We start from the raw sequence: 19,058 nt of genomic DNA on the forward strand, positions 1-19,058 counted from the left end.
TTGCGATTCTGTTGGTATCATGCACATTTTTTTCCTATTTTGTTACAATTCTAAACAAATTTATGCAAATCATTCCCTCCTACCTTCGGGACGCTGAGCTGCCTGCCAATGTGCGAATAGAGTAGGGCCACCTGTAGGGTCATAGAGGTACTGCAACAGTTCACAACCTCAAATAAAAACGTGTATAAATACATGGTGATTCGCTAGAAAGAGGCCCCGAATATTCTGTAATAGCTCTCTCTCGATGAAGCAATCTGAGCGAAACAATGTACAATGTGCTCTTCAGTTTATGGGGAGCCTCGAACACGCTGGAGTGTCCTGGAACGCCTTATGTTCAGATATGTCCAGGAACATGGAGCGGCGCGGCGAAATGTGTCCAGCGGAAAATTGAGATCAGTTCCAGCATCGCATGTAATGCTATCGATTATACTTAATGTACGTCAAGGTTCGAAGCAAGGTTTTTATTTATTTTTTTATTTATTTATTTATTTATTTGATATGATATTTATCATCATAGCGAGAGTTATTACAGAATATTTGGGGCCTCTTTCGAGTGAATCACCCTGTATATAAATTCATATATTTGACGATGAGTGTTATAGAAAATTGAAGATTTAAATGACTAATAAAATTTGGGTAATAATTAGGTAATTCAAAGTGCTGTGAAAGTAGTGTAATAATTATAATAAAAATAGCATATTAAAAGATATTAAGATCCTGGAAAAATTTAAGTACATGCCTAAACATAAGAAGAATTTAAAGGAGTATTTAAAATGTATTAAAAAAAAAAAAAAAAAAAAAATTGTAAAACCAGGCATTTGAAAAATTCAGGACTTAATATAAACGTTTGGAAAAGTTTTGGAATTGAAAAGTAATGGAACATCTGAAAAAAAAAAACTCAGATACAGCAGCTGAGAAAGTGTGGAAAGAATATTTAGGAAATTATATTTATACTTAAATATATATTTTTTCTTTAAAAAAATTATTGGTTCCTGATTTTATTTCGGACACACGTATATAATACAGGATAAAATAAAACACACAGCCTAAAGAAGTCTGAAGAGAGATGCACGTGATGTATATAAGAGTGAAATTAATTATTATGGGAGTCTAAATTGTTTTAATATTATGCGTTTACTTTTATATTTATTTATTCTATGAGAAATGCTTTCTATTGAATGCCAAGTGCCAAGTGGTTTTATTTTCCTAACTGTATACCAGATGAGTGTGTGTGTGAGTGTGTGTGAGTGTTGCAAAGCGCATTTAACCCCAGGAGATTTCCAGAAATCAGTGAACAAGTTTCTCCTCTTCATTTCACAAGTTTCTCGTCTTCTTGTGTGTCACTTGTTTACTCTTCTCTCTCTCTCTCTCTCTCTCTCTCTCTCTCTCTCTCTCTCTCTCTCAGAGCACAGTGAGTCACCACCGAAAGCTGCGCTGTCACCCGTTCACCAGCACCCAGTGTGAGTCTCATTAACCTTCCTCTACATTTCAGAGTGCACAGTGTGTGTCGTCGGTCTACCGTAAAATCTACAGTCTAGAGTCGCCCACATCAAAATGATAACCTTTAGAGCCGCCTGAAAGAAGGCAAAAAAAAACAAACAAACAAAAAGTCTGACTATGTGATCCGGTTCTGTACTGATGCGTTTCCATGATTTTCGTTTTAGTGTGTGTGAAGACGGCGGTACAGCCGTATTGGCTCCCCCTAGTGGAGGCGAGTCTGGGAGCTCCAGCGATTCCGAGAGCAGCTCCGAGTCCGAATCCAGCAGCGAGAGCAGCGAGAGCGGCACAGACGAGACGCCACCTGCTCAGAGGAGTAACACGCCACCAGCCAAGGTACATGAACACACGGTTTGTGTAAAAAAAAAAAAAAAAAATTAGTAGTGCACAATTATACTTTATATACACACACACACACACACACACACACACACGAGCAGTGTTTCAGGATCAGCGAAAAAATTCAACACCTAAATGGTATACAAGTAGAGACATGATCTGACTGCATACACACACACACACACAACGAGACAGAAACTGACTGTCTTTTTTTGTTCTGTAGGAAATCAAATGAACCTGCTGTCACGCGCAGCAGATCTCTGAATCTCGTTCCTCTATGCGTGTGGGCGAACAACAACAAAATGCACCATTTTAAACACAGTAATAATGTTTGTATAAGAAATGATTTGCCATGTCAGACCCAGTCCATTGTCAGGAACAGCAAAAAAAAACAAAAAAAACACCCACACATGCTTTCTAGTTAATTTTCTTTGCACTATAACTCCATTCGTCGTTTGTCCTTTTCACAACTTTGAGAAATCCTCTCACGGAGTCTCTATTAGAGCACACGCTTTAGTAGTTTAGCGTGCAGAGTGGCATTTAGCCATTTCATTGTGGCATTGAGCCCTGCTCCACTTCCTGTGGTTTATATTTTATTCATTTATTATTATTTTTCTTTTTTAAAAGGTTCATGTCATGAAGTTTTATGTAAATACATCAGTTAAAATTAAACATAATTAGTTTTATGATCAGTTAAGATTATGCTTCAGTTAAAATAATGTAAAAATTAAATCTAGTAAATCAGAATTAATCTGACTACAAGCAGTTCCCGACTTACGAACATTTGAGTTACAAACAGATAGGAACGGACCTCTTTTCCACTTCCGGTTTAATTACAGAAGTAGCTCACGTGTATTGTACAAAAAATAGACAAATAGACACAAATATCACAGTGCACCAGATACCAATATTTACAATTTATATAAAATATTTTCAGTGTGTAAATGAATGTACAAAATGTCTAAAGTCCCGTATAGTGTGTGGGGCTGCGGGAGAAATGAGTCGGCCTTACCGGTTTCAATGAATCAGTCCGGGCGCATGATGATGATGAGAGAATGTCTGTCCTGTAAAGCTGTCCTGATAGTAAATTATCCTAATTTCTGAAAAATCCTCAACAAAACAGTCCAATACAGTGAAAAACAGCTCTGAGATAAAATCACGTCTGGGATTCCCCTTGCAAATTTAAAGGCTCAGCGAGTTACATTTGACGTGTGTTAGATTCATTTCTTTAGGCACACTTATGGTTTTTGGCCACATGATGGCAGTGTGGGGAAAGGGAACAGATTTTGATATGCTTCCTGTTGTATACTCGTGTCAAAGGTGTATAAGACTCACTTTGTCAGATTTAAGAACAAATCCAACTTATGAACGTGCTTCCAGAACGGAACTCGTTCATAAGTTGGGGACTACCTGTAACATGTTAATATTTTTAGATTAATCGCGTCTAACGTATTGATATTGATAGCTCTATTTCTAACCAGCAGCCAGGCTCTGTGTTCTGCACCCAGCTGCTTATTTATGAATTAACTAGGGTTTAGGCATATGGGTGATGACAGACCTTGCGTGACGACAGTTTTTTTGTTTTTTTAATACAGTCTGTTCCATTATAGATACAACAAAGCACGAACCACCAACGCAGTCTACAAAAACTGCAATAATACACATTTAAATAACTTCTGAACTGCTGCGCTGTTTTTATAATTAATCTCTGACTACATAAAAAAAAAATTTCAAGCATGTTGGAAATCGTTATTTCATACGCTGTGCTTAACTCTAATGACCTTTATGACATCTCACAGGTTCAGGATAAATGTCTGGAATTCTTCTTAGTCTTGCTTTTAAAACATGCACAACGGTACAGTTCACTAGAATCGGTACCCGGTGTAGGTCTGGGACCACAGAGACCTCTTTTTAATTTTAAATCTCTCTGCTAAAAGAAACCGCGCAGCCAGAACCATATAGTGTACTGTACATACTTCACCTTTAACAGTAAATAGATGGAGAAACAGGAGGGAAAAAAAGCAGCGTGACTGTGATGAGTCAGGATTTCGAGCTCTCTCTCAGACGGTTCGGTTAAAGCTAAAATTGATCCGCGTTCTGAATTAAAAGTGATGAGAAAAGCCTGAAAACTGATCCTCCGTGCTCAGTGCGTTTACGGCTTTCGTTTCAGTCGCCCCAACGGAACTGGACGCGCGGATCAAGGCCTAAACACACTTTCGCTTCGTTAGCGAGAGATCACTGCGTGTCCTGGGCAATAACAGAACATATTTCACATGGTTGAAGCTGCCCACAGTAGAAAGTAGCAGTGGGGGTTTGGCGGTTGCGCTTCGGCGTGCCCACGTCTGGTTCTACCCGGGAGCGCGGATTCTCCAGGTCACTAAAGGTCAACAGCGACATAAAAGGGTTCCAGCCGCGTTCTTATTTTATACAACCACGAAAAGTCTGGGAAAAGCAGTCTGTGGGTTTCGCTTTGGCATCAGCAAAGAAGTTCCATATTTTTAGAAGTTGCTCAGGGTTAGCACAATGAACATGAACACAAATGGGAGTTGATCTTAAAACACACTACGTTTGTGAAGTGTGAAGTTTTTTCTTCTGTCTCATGACGTCAAGCTTGTCATGTTAGCCAAGCCATAAAGAGTAATCTCAGAGGGCTGACACTGGAGACTCCTTCCTTAAACCTCGCTATATTACGACTTACACGCCTTTATGCAGGTTTTATTTTTTGTCTGTCTGCTTTTGTCACTGTGTATATGTACAGTATATGTGTGTGTTTTATTTATATATGCGTGTGTGTTTGTTTGTACACTTCAGGCCGAAGGGCAGAAAGACATCAGCTGGCAGTTGATTAGTTGGATCAAGGAAAGCCAGCAGAGCCTGAACCCTCAGAACCACGCCGACGTTGCGCCGAAACCCAACCCCAAACCTGCGACCAGCACCAGATCCCAAGCGCACACTCGCTCCGAGGAAGACTCCAAACCCAAAACTAAGAAACACTACAACTCCCGGACTCCCCCCTCTCAGCCTGAGTTAAACGACGTCAATTCCGAGGCCAAAGCCACCGCTGCCCCTGAGAGCCAGCATGTAAGCCACAAACCTGCGTCTACTGCCAGTACGGAGGCAGGAAACCGAAAAGCGGTAGGTGAGAACCACCTGAGCAAGAGCACCAAATCCCAGAGCAGCCTGCATGTAGAAAGCGTGGAGGTAACGCCACGCAACAAACATGCAACATTTACAGAAAGGCCGAAGGTAAAAACGAAAACGAGCCACGAGAAGAAATCCGAGAGCAAAAAAACAGCCAAACGTTCGTCTTCTGAAAAAAGGGATAGCAAAGAATCGGTTGCTAAGACTGCCACGATGGTGGTGGTGGTGGAGGACAAAAAGGAGGCGGAGCCTATCCAGCCGTCGTCTCCACCACTCAAAAACAGTGTAACTGTAACTCCTGCGACGTCCAAGAGTTCCAAAAAGAGCCGGGCTCACTCGCCAACGACGGACAGGAAATCCAAATCGGCAGCGTCTAAATCTAACGGTGACGCTCCTCTCGCTCTAGTGGTGAAGTTCCAGCTGAGCCAGCTTTCCAGAGTGCCACAGGTACCCAAAGCGACGAAGACGCCAACCACCGTTCATGTGGAGACGCCTTTAAAGAAACCAAAGCAGGAGAAGGATCCTGGTAAAGCTAGCAAGAAAAGAGCTGTGAGTTTCTCTTTACCTGATTTGATTTTTCAGGATGCTAGCAGTTTTATACAGTGTTATATGTTTGAGTTAATGGTACTGTTGTTTTTGTTGTTGTTGCTGCTATCGTTTTTCAGCACATTTACATAATTTAACATGAATTTTTACTTTTTGCCACTCGCACTACCGTACCTACGCTTTTGCACGATGTATAGGGCCTTGCCGCACTGCTGAGATCAGGACGTATTCCAAGTGCCATTTTAACGAGTGTGAAATGTGCCGTTCCGAGAGATAATGTATAAATTTTGGAGTGGACCGAGTACTGAGCCTTGAGGGACTCCCTGTGATTAAGAACATAACAAGGGACTTTGATCTCCATCTTTCAAACTGCTGTCTTACATGGTCGCTCGCATCTCCTTCTCGTCAGCGCTATCTCAGTTGCGTTTCTTCGTCAGATATTATAATGAGCCCTAGTCATGTGACTATGCACGGCTTTTGGCAATATTCGTGAAAAATTTGCACCTTAAGAAAAAAAATCCCAGTTTTGTTTATTTCAGCGCATTTATTACGGAGGGATTTGTCATGTCCTGCAACATGCCAAATTTATTTAAGCGTTGTTTAAACATTTATTTATCATAATGATCAGACGTTTATTGTAATACAGTTTAAAAAATGCTTATATTAGGAATATATAATCAAGTTTAAATCTAATGTAAATCAGTCCTAACACAAAACACCATTGAGTCTCTTTACATACAAACTATTTTAATCTCCCTTCCATCATAATTCTGATGCACATCTGCCCCTGTACACTATCTGCCCCTGCACCACCCCGGTATTGATCCTGGGTACTGGCTTGCTGCCATCTTGAATTTAAAGAGTTGTATTATGTTCAGAAAATCAATCAGTGCTGAGGTTTTGTTCTTGTAGGTAAAGCGATCCCTGGCTTGCAAAACATCTGAGAACATGGTGTGTCAAACATCAACTTGTGTGTGTGTGTGTGTGTGTGTGTGTGTGTGTGCGCGCGCGCGCATGCATATAAATATGCAACCCACTAAAATAAGAATAGTAACAGCCCTGGAGTGAGAAGCAGTAAGTAAATCATTAAACACTTCAACATGAACAGGTTCCATGGAAAAGATCGCAGATCAGATCAGAAAGTTCAGTTTGGAAGGAAAAGAAACGCAGATTTATGTAGATTTACAGTATTATCGGGATTTGATCGTATTTAAACCCGTCCTCTTCGAAGTGACACCGGAGTTATTAATCGTGGCAGGGAATGTATGAGTGTGCATGTCACTGGAAGTGCGTTGAAGACACACCTGGGCCTTTTTGGTCACCTCTGCCACCTGGTGGTCAAGTAGGGAACTTAAACCTTCTGATCAAATCCTACAAGTTTGTATGACTCCTTATGTAACAGAGGGAATATGGCATCAAGGCATCTTGACTTAGAAACACATTGAACGTTAGAGCCACACTGTATGGGCAACCCCTGACCATCAGACTCTTGTAAGTGCCTGTTGAGAATCCCCTTCCAGCTCCATTCCTACTTTGCTGTTATAATGCGCTTCACTTATCTTTGAGGGATTTCCACTAATTAGAGCGCGGTCATTTACACCGATTCATTTAGAGCTGATGTCGCGACGTCAAGGAGGCTCGAGTTCATATCTGGGAGGTGTTTAGTGGGGAAGAGTTCAGTCGAGCCTTGAGATAGATTAAAGTTGGAGTAAAAGAACTAACACACACAATGTCTGCATGGAGCTGGCTCTGTGGGTCTAACAGGAGCATCGATTAGGCTTTAGGTTTGTTAGTTCCAGCTCTCAGAGGCATGCTGTATAACTAAGGTTATTTGGAGAAGAACTGCATACAGTATGGGTGCACATACTTTTGGCCAAACATATTTTTGGACGTTATCAGACTCTCCAAGCATCGATTACTCTTATCAACAGCCTGCAGTCGAGTTCTGATATTTTGCCATTAAGATATTTTCATTATACAAATAAAAACCAGGTCATTTAGACCTAAGTTGAAAATGTAAAGAGTTTTTTTATTTTCATTTGGAGTTTAAAAATATAAAAATATTAAATATCATTTAATATTAACTCTTTCATAATTGTTGATTTTTTGATGTATGAGGGTTTATGGTCACATCACTCGACCCGGACCTGCAAGTCGTTATGAACCGGGGTGTAAAAAAGGGTCAATGAGTGACCCAGATTTGAAGATGACTGTGTGTGTGTGTGTGTGTGTGTGTGTGTGTGTGTGTGTTATTTTTACTCAGGGTGATCACAGTGAGCTTTCTGTGCCAAAAAAGAAGCTAAAACTGGAAAAGGACAAAGAGAGAAAAGCGTCGTCTTCATCTCAGCCCAACTCCAGCAAAACAGAGTGAGTCACCAGCACACACACACACACACACCACACATCTCTCTCACACACACGCACATCACTCACACACACACACACACACACACACACACTTGTACACACACCACTGTTACAGCAGAAAGTTCTACGGGGCTCATGTGTTATAATTAGTTGGAGTTAAATTAACATATTATATCACAACGAGTAATTATAACTAAAATGTAACCAATTAACCACCCTGACACTGCTAACTGGGAAAACTGGTGTTTTTAACCGGTTGGTGTTACACCAGTGACATCGCCATGGCAATTTATTCTCAACCTGCTGCAAATAATGTCTGACACGAGTCAACAGTTTCTTATTATTAGATCACAACAAACCAGATCTAAGAATATTAAATCTGTTTATAGAAATCTTTTACTATTTTAAGCATAAATTCTTAGTTTCTTTCTTAAAAAATAAAATTTAAGCATCTGTTTATACAAAGAAGCTAAACTATCTAGAATTAGGTTTAATGATCTTATGTTTATTTTATTTTATTATATTTTATTATTTACAGATTTTGCAGCAGTTTAAAACTTTATCCAGCGTAATATCTGGGTTCAATTTATTGGCTTAAATGAAAGAAAAGTAAATTTTTTATAATATTTAAAATAAAAATTTAAGATTTATTTGTAAAATAAAAGGTTTATAGTAAAATAGTTTTTTTGTTTCGTGTTTCAGTTTTTTCGTGGTTCTTGCTTTTAAAAAGGTTTGTTTTAGTTGTTGTCTGACTGTACAGTAGGTTTTTAGCTTTTTAAATTTTTACATTTAAAAAAAAAAATTTTGGGTGGTGTTTATATGAATTGTTATTCTTTTTTGTTTGTCTGGGGTTTTTTGTTTGGTTTCTTACAGTGTAGGTGTTTTTTTTTTGTTTTTTTTTTTGTTTAATTCTTATTTTTTAGTTTGCTCATTTTTGTTCTTACAGAATTTTTTAGTTTTTAAATTGTACATTCTGTATGTTTTTTGATAGAGGGTGTTCTTTGCTTTCTTACATTTATATAAAGTTTATATATTTTTATTATTTTTTTAGTTTGATTTTAATGACAGGCATTTATACAGGCATGAATTTATTATTTTTTTGCTTAATTGGTTAATTAATAAACTACGTGGTGATGTATAGTTCTTGCAGCATGGATTTATCGTAATTTTATATCTTCATTTTAAACTTTTGTTTTAAACAATACACTCTATCCATGTATCTGTTTGATTTTTAAAATGACTAAGCCGAGTGTGTCGGGCGGTTACGGGACAGACCTTTACACCTCCGTGAGTACTGAAACGGAAAGTCCCTGATCTTCCAGTGTAAAGAAGCTCTGACCGTGTTCTCATCCTCCCTGTCACAGAGCACCGAAGAGCAGCCGTGAGGAGACCAACAAGAAGAGCAGCAAGAAGCTCCAGGCTCACGCTCCTCACAACCCGGGACACAAACGCCGCTCGGGAGAGATGGAGGAAACCAGCACCGCGGCCAGCACCTCGACCAGCACCTCCGCCAGCACCGCGGCCAGCAAGCACAAGAAGAAGAGCTCGAGCAGGGAGGAGCACGCCAAGAACGACAAGGTACGAGGCGCAATGGAGCCGCTGTACAGATGGAAAGCCGCTTTTGTTTTTGTTTTTGTTTTTTTATAGTAGGACAAGGTGTCTCATACGCCCTATTCACAGGGTTCGTATATTAGTGTGTTCAGAGAAAATAGTGAAAAAGTTCAGCAAGTTGTTAGATAAAGGCTTTATCCATTTATCTATCTATCTATCTATCTATTTATTTATTTATTTATTTATTTATTTCTATCCAGTTGGTACAGAACTTTGTGGACACTCTCCTAACCTCGAAATTTACAGACTAGGAATTAACATAGATTTAAATAATAAAATAATACAGTATGTAAAACATAAGAAAATAATAATAGGAGAAAAAAAACATTAAGAGGGATTCAAAAACTTCATTTATTATTTTATTTATCCTTTTATGTGTTCATTTATTTATTGACTAGGTTTGTAATTTTTATTTATTTATTTATTTATTTATTGTGGTGCTAGATATATTTTGTTTTTTGTTTTGTTTTTTCTCGCGCAAAACTGTGTTTATTAATTTAGATAATATAATTATAAAAAATTAAATCCCCTGCGTTACAGACAGCCCCAAAGAGCAGCACGTCCGCCCCGGAGCCACCGCCACCATCGTCCTCGTCCGCGTCCTCGTCCACGCCCGCGTCCGCGTCCTCGTCTTCCTGTAGAGCCCCGGCAGCGCACAGAGCCCTGCTCAAGTTTGACGACAAGTACGATGAAATCCAAAAATACCCGTTTCTCGAGCAGCAAAGATGTGTGATATTTATATGTGTCATTATTATTTATTACTTTTTCTTAAAATGCAGGATGTTCCTCTGTCTCTTTCAGGCAGTATCCTGTGGATCATCATATGAAGGAGGCCAAGAAGCTGAAGCACAAAGCCGACGCCATGGTAACGCTTCCCGCTCACTCGTTCACTCGTTCACGTTGCGACTTTGACAGAAAACGCAACGAGTGTGAAATTGAGAGTTCACGCTCGTATTGGAAAATCGTTGTATTATTATTATTATTACTATAACTGTTTTTAACCCTGAGAGTCCAGGAGAGCGTAAATAGCTTCACAGTGCTCCAAACAACACTACTGTACCCCCTTGTTTATAGGTGTGTATGTCCAGTAGATGATAAAGCTTAGATTTGTGTATATTTGATGAAGTGACATCACCCATAGGTTTTCCGACTCCACCTAAACTACGATTAATCCTTAACACACCTGCTTACCTCCGTTACCACAAGCTAGCTACAGCTAAAATGCTAACGGTACGTTCTGTTCGATTGAAAGGCATCATCCGTACGCTACACATCGCCCGCGTCAACAACGCTGTACAGTATTGCAGCTGTCTCTCAAATCAGCCACGCCTCTAATGATGCGATTATACATAATTATATAGCTTAACATGGATTGGATTTTTTTTTTTGAGCCAACTAGTGGTCATTAAAGGAACTGCGCCCTTTGGAACTTGCGCGTTAGAGGTCGCTCCTTGGTCACAGCTTGCTGCCACCATAAAATGTAAAAGTTTGGAGCTAGTTGTTAAGGTCCAAAAGCTTCTCTCTGAGCCATATACAGTACAGGGTGTCCCAAAACATTTGACACCATTTGAAGTATGAATATCTGAGTAAATAAATGTGCTAGGGAAACGAATTTAAATAGGCTTCATGTTGAAAAATATTCCAGATGGGTCACATGACCAATGCAAATGTTTACATCACGGATCTGTGAGCTCCTGTGTGTTTATCAGTAGAGGATTAAAATATCAGAGTGGACCATTCTCGCCTGGCGATGCCTCGCTTAGATTTATTCGTGTGTGTCGTGGTTGGAGCCGACTGAGCGAGCACTCTGGAAAAATAAATAGTATCCCGAGTACGCGTGGGCCGCGCCGTGTACGCTTCTGCCTCCTCCGTGACTTGGCCTAAAAAACTTTTTCAGTACGAACATTGCATTTAGCTTTAATCCCCGCGGGTCGCTCCGTCTTCTCTTCAATCATCTACCTGGGAACAGATTGTCTCGAAACCTGCGGACGCAGAGGAAGTAAACATCTGCGGTAGCTTTGAGATTTCAGTACGTTCTTCATTTATCAAAGGCGTCTTTATAGACTATTATATTATAAAAAAAGATTTTGAGAGAAGAAAAAAAAAATAATATACAAATTTTGCCCTATATATATATATATATATATATATATATATATATATATATATATATATATATATCCAATAATTAGCGATGGCGTGGTGTGAGGGGGCGGAGTCACTATATCCACACCAATGTTAATTAGTTCCCTCAAACAGCACGTCTTGAGATGTTTGTTTCATTTAATATCATGACAAAATGCTCCTGTAAGAATGCCAATTTTTAATTTCCTAAAGAGCAGCATGTTGTACTCATTACTCTGTTTGGAGTTATTAGAGATTGGGAGTGAACGGTCTGTTCAGTAACGATTCATCTGTTGCCACACTGACTCCAAAACCTATTTATTTAAAAATTCATTTTGTATTTTGTATTTCAAGTAGAAAAGGGTTGCTTCTCTGTAATAGTACAGATGCTCTAAACTGTTCACACAACGCAGTCTGCTGCGGCGGGGGAGAGAAATGCCCGATATGTTTGTTTATAATTATAACAAAAGTAGCAGGTTTATTTCATGTAAACAGGATTTAGGCTGCGCTCCTGCCGGGTTATGATTGGTTGAAATGGCGAGGTCACATCTGATTGGTTAAAGAGCACGACTGACGCGGACTGACTCGCGTGGGAAAAGAAAAGTATCTTGCATATAATCGCTATCAAATATTATATAACATAAATTCATATGTTTATTATTATCAGTTATGATATTACTATTATAATAAACCCTCGGCACGGGACAGCCGTCAAGACCATTAATACAAAATAACACGTTTATTTTTCAGAGGTTTATCATGAATATGCAAATAAACATTTATATATAATAAAAATAAATATTGTTTATGATAAAAAATTAGACTAAACTATTTTTATTATCAAAAAATCCAAAAGTATACATGTTGTACAGTATATGAAAATAATATCAATATTTATTTTTTTTCATATACAACATATATATTTACATAAAGCTTATTTTATTTTATTGTCTCATGTAATTTGTTAACCATTAACCTATGAATTTATGTTCTAATATAATATTTGATATCGATTATGTGGGGGGGGCTAATCCATGGCAGGGGGGCATTTCAGCGCATAACACGTGTTACAAAAAAAATGTAGCTGCTCCTTTTCCATTTGGTCAACCAATCGGAGGGGTTGTGATCAGTGTTTCTACTGTCGATGCATATCGCCTTTAAACCAACGCACGAGCGCGCAATAATCCTGAACAACTCAATCCAGCTCCACTAATCATCAACAACAGGTGTGGCTCTAAGAACCAACTTAGCCAGATCGTAATTAGCACGATGATCTCATCTTAGATGTGTCAGTTCATCTCGGACGTGTCAAGCGACGTACGAAGAACGGACCCCGGGTCTCTAGCAGCTATAAACAGTCGCTCATCACCATCCTCCTGACATTAACGAGATATTAAGTGCCACTTGTCCTGTTAAGTATGACCTTCTTTGTCCTGACGACTTCCCTCGAAACTACTGAAAAGCAAAATTAATATCAGGAACCTCAGAGACCCGCGGAGACTCTAATCGTGTCTGTGTAGGGTTAGACGGCTAGACGGTTAGACGGTTAGACTGTGACCTCTCACACCTGCTGATATGTGATCAGTTTAGTTAATGATGCCTGCGTTATATAACGGAGGCTCTCTAAGGGAACGGTTAGGATGATGCTGAATAATCGTGTTCAGGTGTGTGTATGTGTGTGTCACTCATCCTGTTGTGTGTGTGTGTCTGCTCACAGGCGGATAAAATGGGGAAGGCCTTGAGTTACCTGGATGCGGCCATGTCCTTTGTAGAAAGCGGCATCGCCATGGAGACGGATCCCCAGACGCCCAAATCAGCATACACCATGTTCTCTGACACCGTAGATCTCATCAGGTCAGTGCACGCGTGTGTGTGTGTGTGTGTGTGTGTGTGTGTGTGTGTGTGTGTGTGTGTGTGTGTGTGTGTGTGTGTGTGTGCGCGCTCACAAAGGACATGTCATTCAATTCATTTATGGACTTGAGAGTGCATGTAAAGGATTGATCATATAAGGGGATTAATTTATGGAATTATTGTATTGCAGAAGCAGAATTTTAATACATACAAATACAGTGTTGGTGTAATTTTTTGCGCCTCGTATTTTTTTTTTTTTTTTTTTTATCTTCCTCATCTTCGTTTCAGATTAAGTCTCGTCCTTGACCGTTTTTGTATTAGCCAGGATTTTATAAATCTGCCCTGTTGTGACTTCAAATAAAAAGAGCCCCGCCCCCCGGCTTGTTTCTCAGCTCTGCTGTTTTCTGGTGGGCGTGGCTCAGCAGTACTTTAATTAAATTTTCAGAACAATAATGCTCGATTTTAAAGGAATGCTCGAGTGGTTTGGAGGTTTTTTACATTTTCAGTATATATATATTTTTTTAACTTTTTAATCAGATTCATCCTGAAGCTGAAGAACTACTTAGACCCCTCGGCTCCAGCATTAGAACGAGACTTCTTAGTACTATGGTGAGTAATGAAATACTTTTTATCTGATGATTTGTCCATTTATTTATTCATACATTTATTTATTTATTTAGTCTTGATGGTCTCGTATTGTTGTGATATGAATGCGCGTGTTCTGAACTGTTAGTTTTTTTGTTTGTTTGTTTTTGCAGCATGCGATGCCAGGCCCTCCTGCAGATGGCGATGTTTCGCTGTAAACGTGAATCTGCACTGAAGTATTCCCGCACACTCACCGAGTATTTCAAGGTGAAAGCTCCGTGCTCAGTATCCCGAATAAGCCGTAGCCTCGTGTTGTTCGGCGGTCGCTCATTAGTTTTTGTGTTTCTTGGTGTTTGCAGAACTCCAGGACGGTGCAGGCTCCTTCCCCCTGCATCTCAAAGTAAGTCCCGGTGTCCTCCTTCATGTCTTCATGTGAAGCTGTTTTTTTTTTTTGGGACACATGAGCGAAAGGAACCGTGTAAAATCTCCTGCGTCTGTCTGTCTGTCTCCTCAGGAGCTCGTCCCCGATGTCCCCGATGCCTTCCCCGGCGAGTTCGGTCGTCTCCAATCCCGGCAGCAGCACCACCACCGTGTCCATTCCTCAGCTCATCCAGCAGATGGCGTCATCGTACATCAACATCACCGCTCTCTTCCTCAGCGCTCACGAGACGTGGGAACAGGCCGAGGAGTTGGCTCGCACGCGCACCGGTACGTTCAGGACGCACGCGGGGTTAAAGGTCATCGCACGCTAGGTGTGCGTTCTTTCACCGCTTTGGCCACCGCCCACTTAGAAAGGAAATCGGCTATTCGTGTGGTCACATGACCAACAGAATGTTTAGTAAAGCCAGTGGTTAAGATCAAATAACGTTTTTCAGGGACGTTAAACACCAACTGTATTAAATATCAGTGAGTGAAAAAAATAATAATAATTAAAAAAAATAAAAATAAAAAAATAAATATATATATATAGCTAAAAAGGAAAGAAAGAATAAAGGGGGGAAAGGATGACAAAAGGGATAAAGGAAAAAAATTCAATAAAATTGATATCCAAGTAAAAAAAAATCCTAGTCTTATGTAATGTAAGACTTTGGCCACTAGATGGGGGTGTTGTAGCATTTGTTATTTTTACTTATTAATTGGTGGATTTTCAGTTTTGTCTTTCAATTCAGTCATAACTGATAAGAGTGCGTGTGTGTGTGTGTGTGTGTGTGCGCGCATGTTCACGTTCACAGGGCTGGTAAGCGACCTGGACAAGGCCCTCGGCCACCTGAGTTTGACCTCCAGCATGACCGTCCTAGTGCGCTACACTCGCCAAGGCCTCCACTGGCTCCGACTGGACACATCAAACCCTCGCAGCAACTCGTGAGCCCTGTGTGTGTGTGTGTGTGTGTGTGTGTGTGTGAGAGAGAGAGAGAGATGGAAAACGGGCGTCTTTTAACTGTTTTACGTTCTGCTTCGGGATGGAAGGAAGGAAGGACGGAAGTCTGTTTGCACTTCGTTCTGAAAGCAGCCTGGTTGATGTAGAGGAAGAAACTCACGATGCTGAAAATCACTGGAATCTCACAGAGAGAGAGAGAGAGAGAGAGAGAGAGGTTCGTCGCTCGAACAGAGGGAACAAAGATGAAGTCCACACTACATGTTTCAACTTTAACTTTGCACTCGTTTCCTCTTATCATGTGACTCGTTAATTTAAACCCTATGTATTTTATATCTCCTGTGGAAAAATCGACCCCCCCCCCCCCCCCAAATGATCTCACTATTATTTATTACACCTATATTATTATTATTATTATCATTATTAGGATTAGTATTATTATTACTGCCGATTCTTATTATTAGTAATATATTGGGTTTGAGTCATTATTTTAACCCTGATCTCAAGACTTCCAGCTGACATGAAATGAATTGTCTATTTTTAAAAAGTTACTTTCTCATCATAGAGCTCTGAAGGATGTGTTTATCGCGCACGCTTCACTTTTTTTGTTGTTGTTTTTTGTTTTTTCCTCTTAGCTCCACGGTGAAGACGTATTCAAATGAAATATAAAGCCACTTGTTTTTTGTTTATTTGTTTTTTTTCTTTTGGTTTCAAATTTGATTTCAGTTTCAAAGAGATGTAATTCTACCTCAAGAGGACAACAGAGGCAGAGGAACATTTAAAACACACACACACACACACACAGACACGTACACATGTATCTGAACATTACATCACACATGAAACACTTCTAGTGCCTTATAGTGAACCTGCAGTAATGAAACCGGAAGGTCTGAGAAGGAAAGCTCGTGACCGCTGGATTAATAAATATCCTGATTCGTTTCTGTGCCTGGATGAAAAGGGTTCAGACGTCACGTAGCGTAAATGCACTTTTCAAGGAGGAAACGGTGTAGCCAGAGTAGGATCGCGAGGGTGCCAATACTTATAATTCAGCTGTAGCATTTAGGATTTATTGTTATATTTTAGTTTTCTCCGGTTGCTACGGAGCCTGAATTTCGCTCTACGGAAATATGATTCACTGAAGGGGAAAAGACGGCGGAAACGCGTTTGTTTTAGAGTTTTTCATGCTTTTTGTTTGTTTTTCGTAAAATTTATAAACAAGTCAAAGACATGATCTCTAGCACGTAAGTAGCACCAGTGCAGATGTTTCAGATTTTACTGATACATCTCAGGAGCACGATCGCTAGCGTAACTAGGTAGCTAGCTTTACCACTACATCATCATTTCACCAAGTTTTTATTTAAAATAAATTTTTTTTCTTTTTTTTTTCTTTGTTTCCTTTTCTTTTTTTTTCACGCTAGAATTTCTTTTTTTTTTTTCCTTTTTTCTTTTTTTTTCCTTACATTTTTTTTTTCACTTCCTGTCATATGACGGCGGATCCGTCAGCAAAAGAGACTTTTTAACGAACGTTTCCTCGTTTAGTCCCTATCGAGCAAGGTTTGATTTTGGGGTTAATTTGGTAAAGAGAACCGGACGTTTAACGAAGGGGATGGACAATTTTGGTAGCTGTTACGTTTAGCAAATAATTAATAATAAACAGTAAACAACTACGAAAGCCTTTACTGTAGGGTTTTTGCATTATTTATGCAATAATTGAACAGCGAACCGCTCGGTCCAGGAAGTGATCAGCTACGATTCATCAGTTGTTACTTTAAAATATTTATGTAAAAAAAAAAAAAAAAAAAGGGCCTTTTCGATCGTTGCCATGGTGACAATCCGGTAAAGCTAACTTTTCGCTGGTTTTGGAGAGAAAAACCAAACATCTGATCAGGAAGTAGTAGTTTTCTTAGCCGTATTTATTAAATTTGTTTACAATTGTTTATTAAAATTCTAACTATGAAAGAATGCTAACATTTCTGAAACTCAACACAAATTTTTATTCAGCGATCAAATTTTCCATTTTTGGTTTCTCTGACAGTTTCGTTTTTTTTTTTTTGGTGTTTGTTTTTTTCGTCTTATGTTTTGTTTTGTTTTTCTGCAGGAAAATGTAGGCTGGACTGAGAGCAATAACCCTTTGTTGGATTGAAAGTGTGTGTGTGTGTGTGTGTGTGTGTGTGTGTGTGTGTGTGTGTTTCTGTTGTCCGCTGTTAAAATTTAGTGCCATGAAAATTGTTCCCCAAACCAGCTCCACGCACACACACACACACACACACACAGAAATAAATAGGTATTTAGTTCTTGGTTTAAAGGTGTGTTTAGGGGAAAAAAGAAGTTTTTCCTTCCCGATATTCCCAGTGGGATTCCTGTACTGGAAAAATGAACTTTGTAAGACTGGCTGAACTTCAAAGGGCTGCACATGAAACCAGAAAAGAAATTGTATCGTTCTATTTATTTTATCATGTTCGATTATCAAAGTCGAGGAAAATTATAGATCTCGTCATCCTGGACGATCATGTAACATAGATTTATTTTTTTCTTTTTCTTCTTCTTCAGCTTTTTTCGTATTTTCAATTTTTCCAAAGAACGCTGCTTTACTTGTTCTTAAAGGTTTTACAAGATCTCTCTCACGTTTTTTTTTCTTTCTTTATTCACACTAAACGATAAGGTCCTCTGGTGTTTCCTCGTCGTGCGATCGTTCTGAAAACAGTATCATGAATTTGTTTGGTGTACGCTTTGTGTTTGTCCACCGGACGTCTGAGTGACGGAGGAGGAAAAGAAAGGAAAAAAAAAAAAACACTTTCGCAGTCGAATTGTTCTGAATCATTTTGTAATTTTCCTTGTTGGACTTAAGTGTAAATACTGTTCTGTACAGCGCTGTATAAAGCACGGCAATGAAATGAGGGTTTTTTTTCCTTTAACTTACAAAAAAGACAAAGATCTTTTTGTTTGTTTGTTTTTTTTTTTTTTTCCAAAGCTGTTTATGCAGACGTTTGTAGCTTCAGTGGAGAAGCGAGGGCTCGAGGTGGACCGTCAGTTCGTCTCCTGCCACAGCTGTGATTTTTGTCTGATTGTTCACAGGCAATAAAGTTTTGGGGAAAAAAATCCAAATGTTGTTTTTTGTTTTATTGTTTTATGAATATAAAAACAGAGACATAAATACTTGTTCTTTTTTTATTCAGTATCTTAGTAGTAATGAAGGGATGGAAATCTATATACAGGCAACATTGATGCATTCTTTTTAGCTTTGATAAATCCTAAAAATAATAATAATAATAATAATAAAACAAATTAAATCACCAACATTTAAAACTTCAAAAAGAAACTTAATGGATTATATATTGATTTAACTGTAGTTTCTCCACTTTCTGTACAGCTTTTAGCCACGCCCACTTCACCACGTCATGTGTCGGATTCTCCACCAAAGTTCGGGTTGTTGAATGCGGGCTGAGAGAAAAAAAAAATCACACAGAAAGGCGGCATGTCAGATTGTAAAAGATACTGTATGTGTAAAGGTGTAAAAGCCTTAGTTTTTATCCATTTATAGTTACGTTTAAAATGTTCATGAAACTTGTTACTCCCTGTTTTTGCTCATGCTGTAGGAGCATCTGGAACGTTTGTGTGC

At 39.1% G+C, this 19,058-nt stretch overlaps 2 protein-coding genes across 2 annotated transcripts in view; one reads left to right on the forward strand and one right to left on the reverse strand.

Moving 5' to 3' along the window:
- aff1 (AF4/FMR2 family, member 1) overlaps positions 1–16,843 on the forward strand; it is a 50,463-nt gene extending 33,620 nt beyond the window's left edge. The window contains exons 7-19 of the mRNA XM_053479236.1: positions 1,406–1,460; positions 1,665–1,833; positions 4,648–5,526; positions 7,787–7,890; positions 9,255–9,468; positions 10,042–10,184; positions 10,303–10,366; positions 13,343–13,479; positions 14,014–14,085; positions 14,235–14,328; positions 14,421–14,461; positions 14,576–14,769; positions 15,294–16,843. Of these exons, the coding sequence (XP_053335211.1) occupies positions 1,406–1,460; positions 1,665–1,833; positions 4,648–5,526; positions 7,787–7,890; positions 9,255–9,468; positions 10,042–10,184; positions 10,303–10,366; positions 13,343–13,479; positions 14,014–14,085; positions 14,235–14,328; positions 14,421–14,461; positions 14,576–14,769; positions 15,294–15,427 (2,300 nt within the window). The 3' untranslated portion in view covers positions 15,428–16,843. The remainder of the gene's footprint in view (positions 1–1,405; positions 1,461–1,664; positions 1,834–4,647; positions 5,527–7,786; positions 7,891–9,254; positions 9,469–10,041; positions 10,185–10,302; positions 10,367–13,342; positions 13,480–14,013; positions 14,086–14,234; positions 14,329–14,420; positions 14,462–14,575; positions 14,770–15,293) is intronic.
- A 1,750-nt stretch (positions 16,844–18,593) lies between these two features.
- Positions 18,594–19,058, reverse strand: part of LOC128508067 (macrophage mannose receptor 1) — a 36,196-nt gene continuing 35,731 nt past the window's right edge. The window contains exon 50 of the mRNA XM_053479284.1: positions 18,594–18,880. Coding sequence (XP_053335259.1) covers positions 18,836–18,880 — 45 coding nt within the window. The 3' untranslated portion in view covers positions 18,594–18,835. The remainder of the gene's footprint in view (positions 18,881–19,058) is intronic.

Source organism: Clarias gariepinus, chromosome 19, assembly GCF_024256425.1.
Source record: "Clarias gariepinus isolate MV-2021 ecotype Netherlands chromosome 19, CGAR_prim_01v2, whole genome shotgun sequence".
In the NCBI taxonomy this organism is placed as follows: Eukaryota; Metazoa; Chordata; class Actinopteri; order Siluriformes; family Clariidae; genus Clarias; species Clarias gariepinus.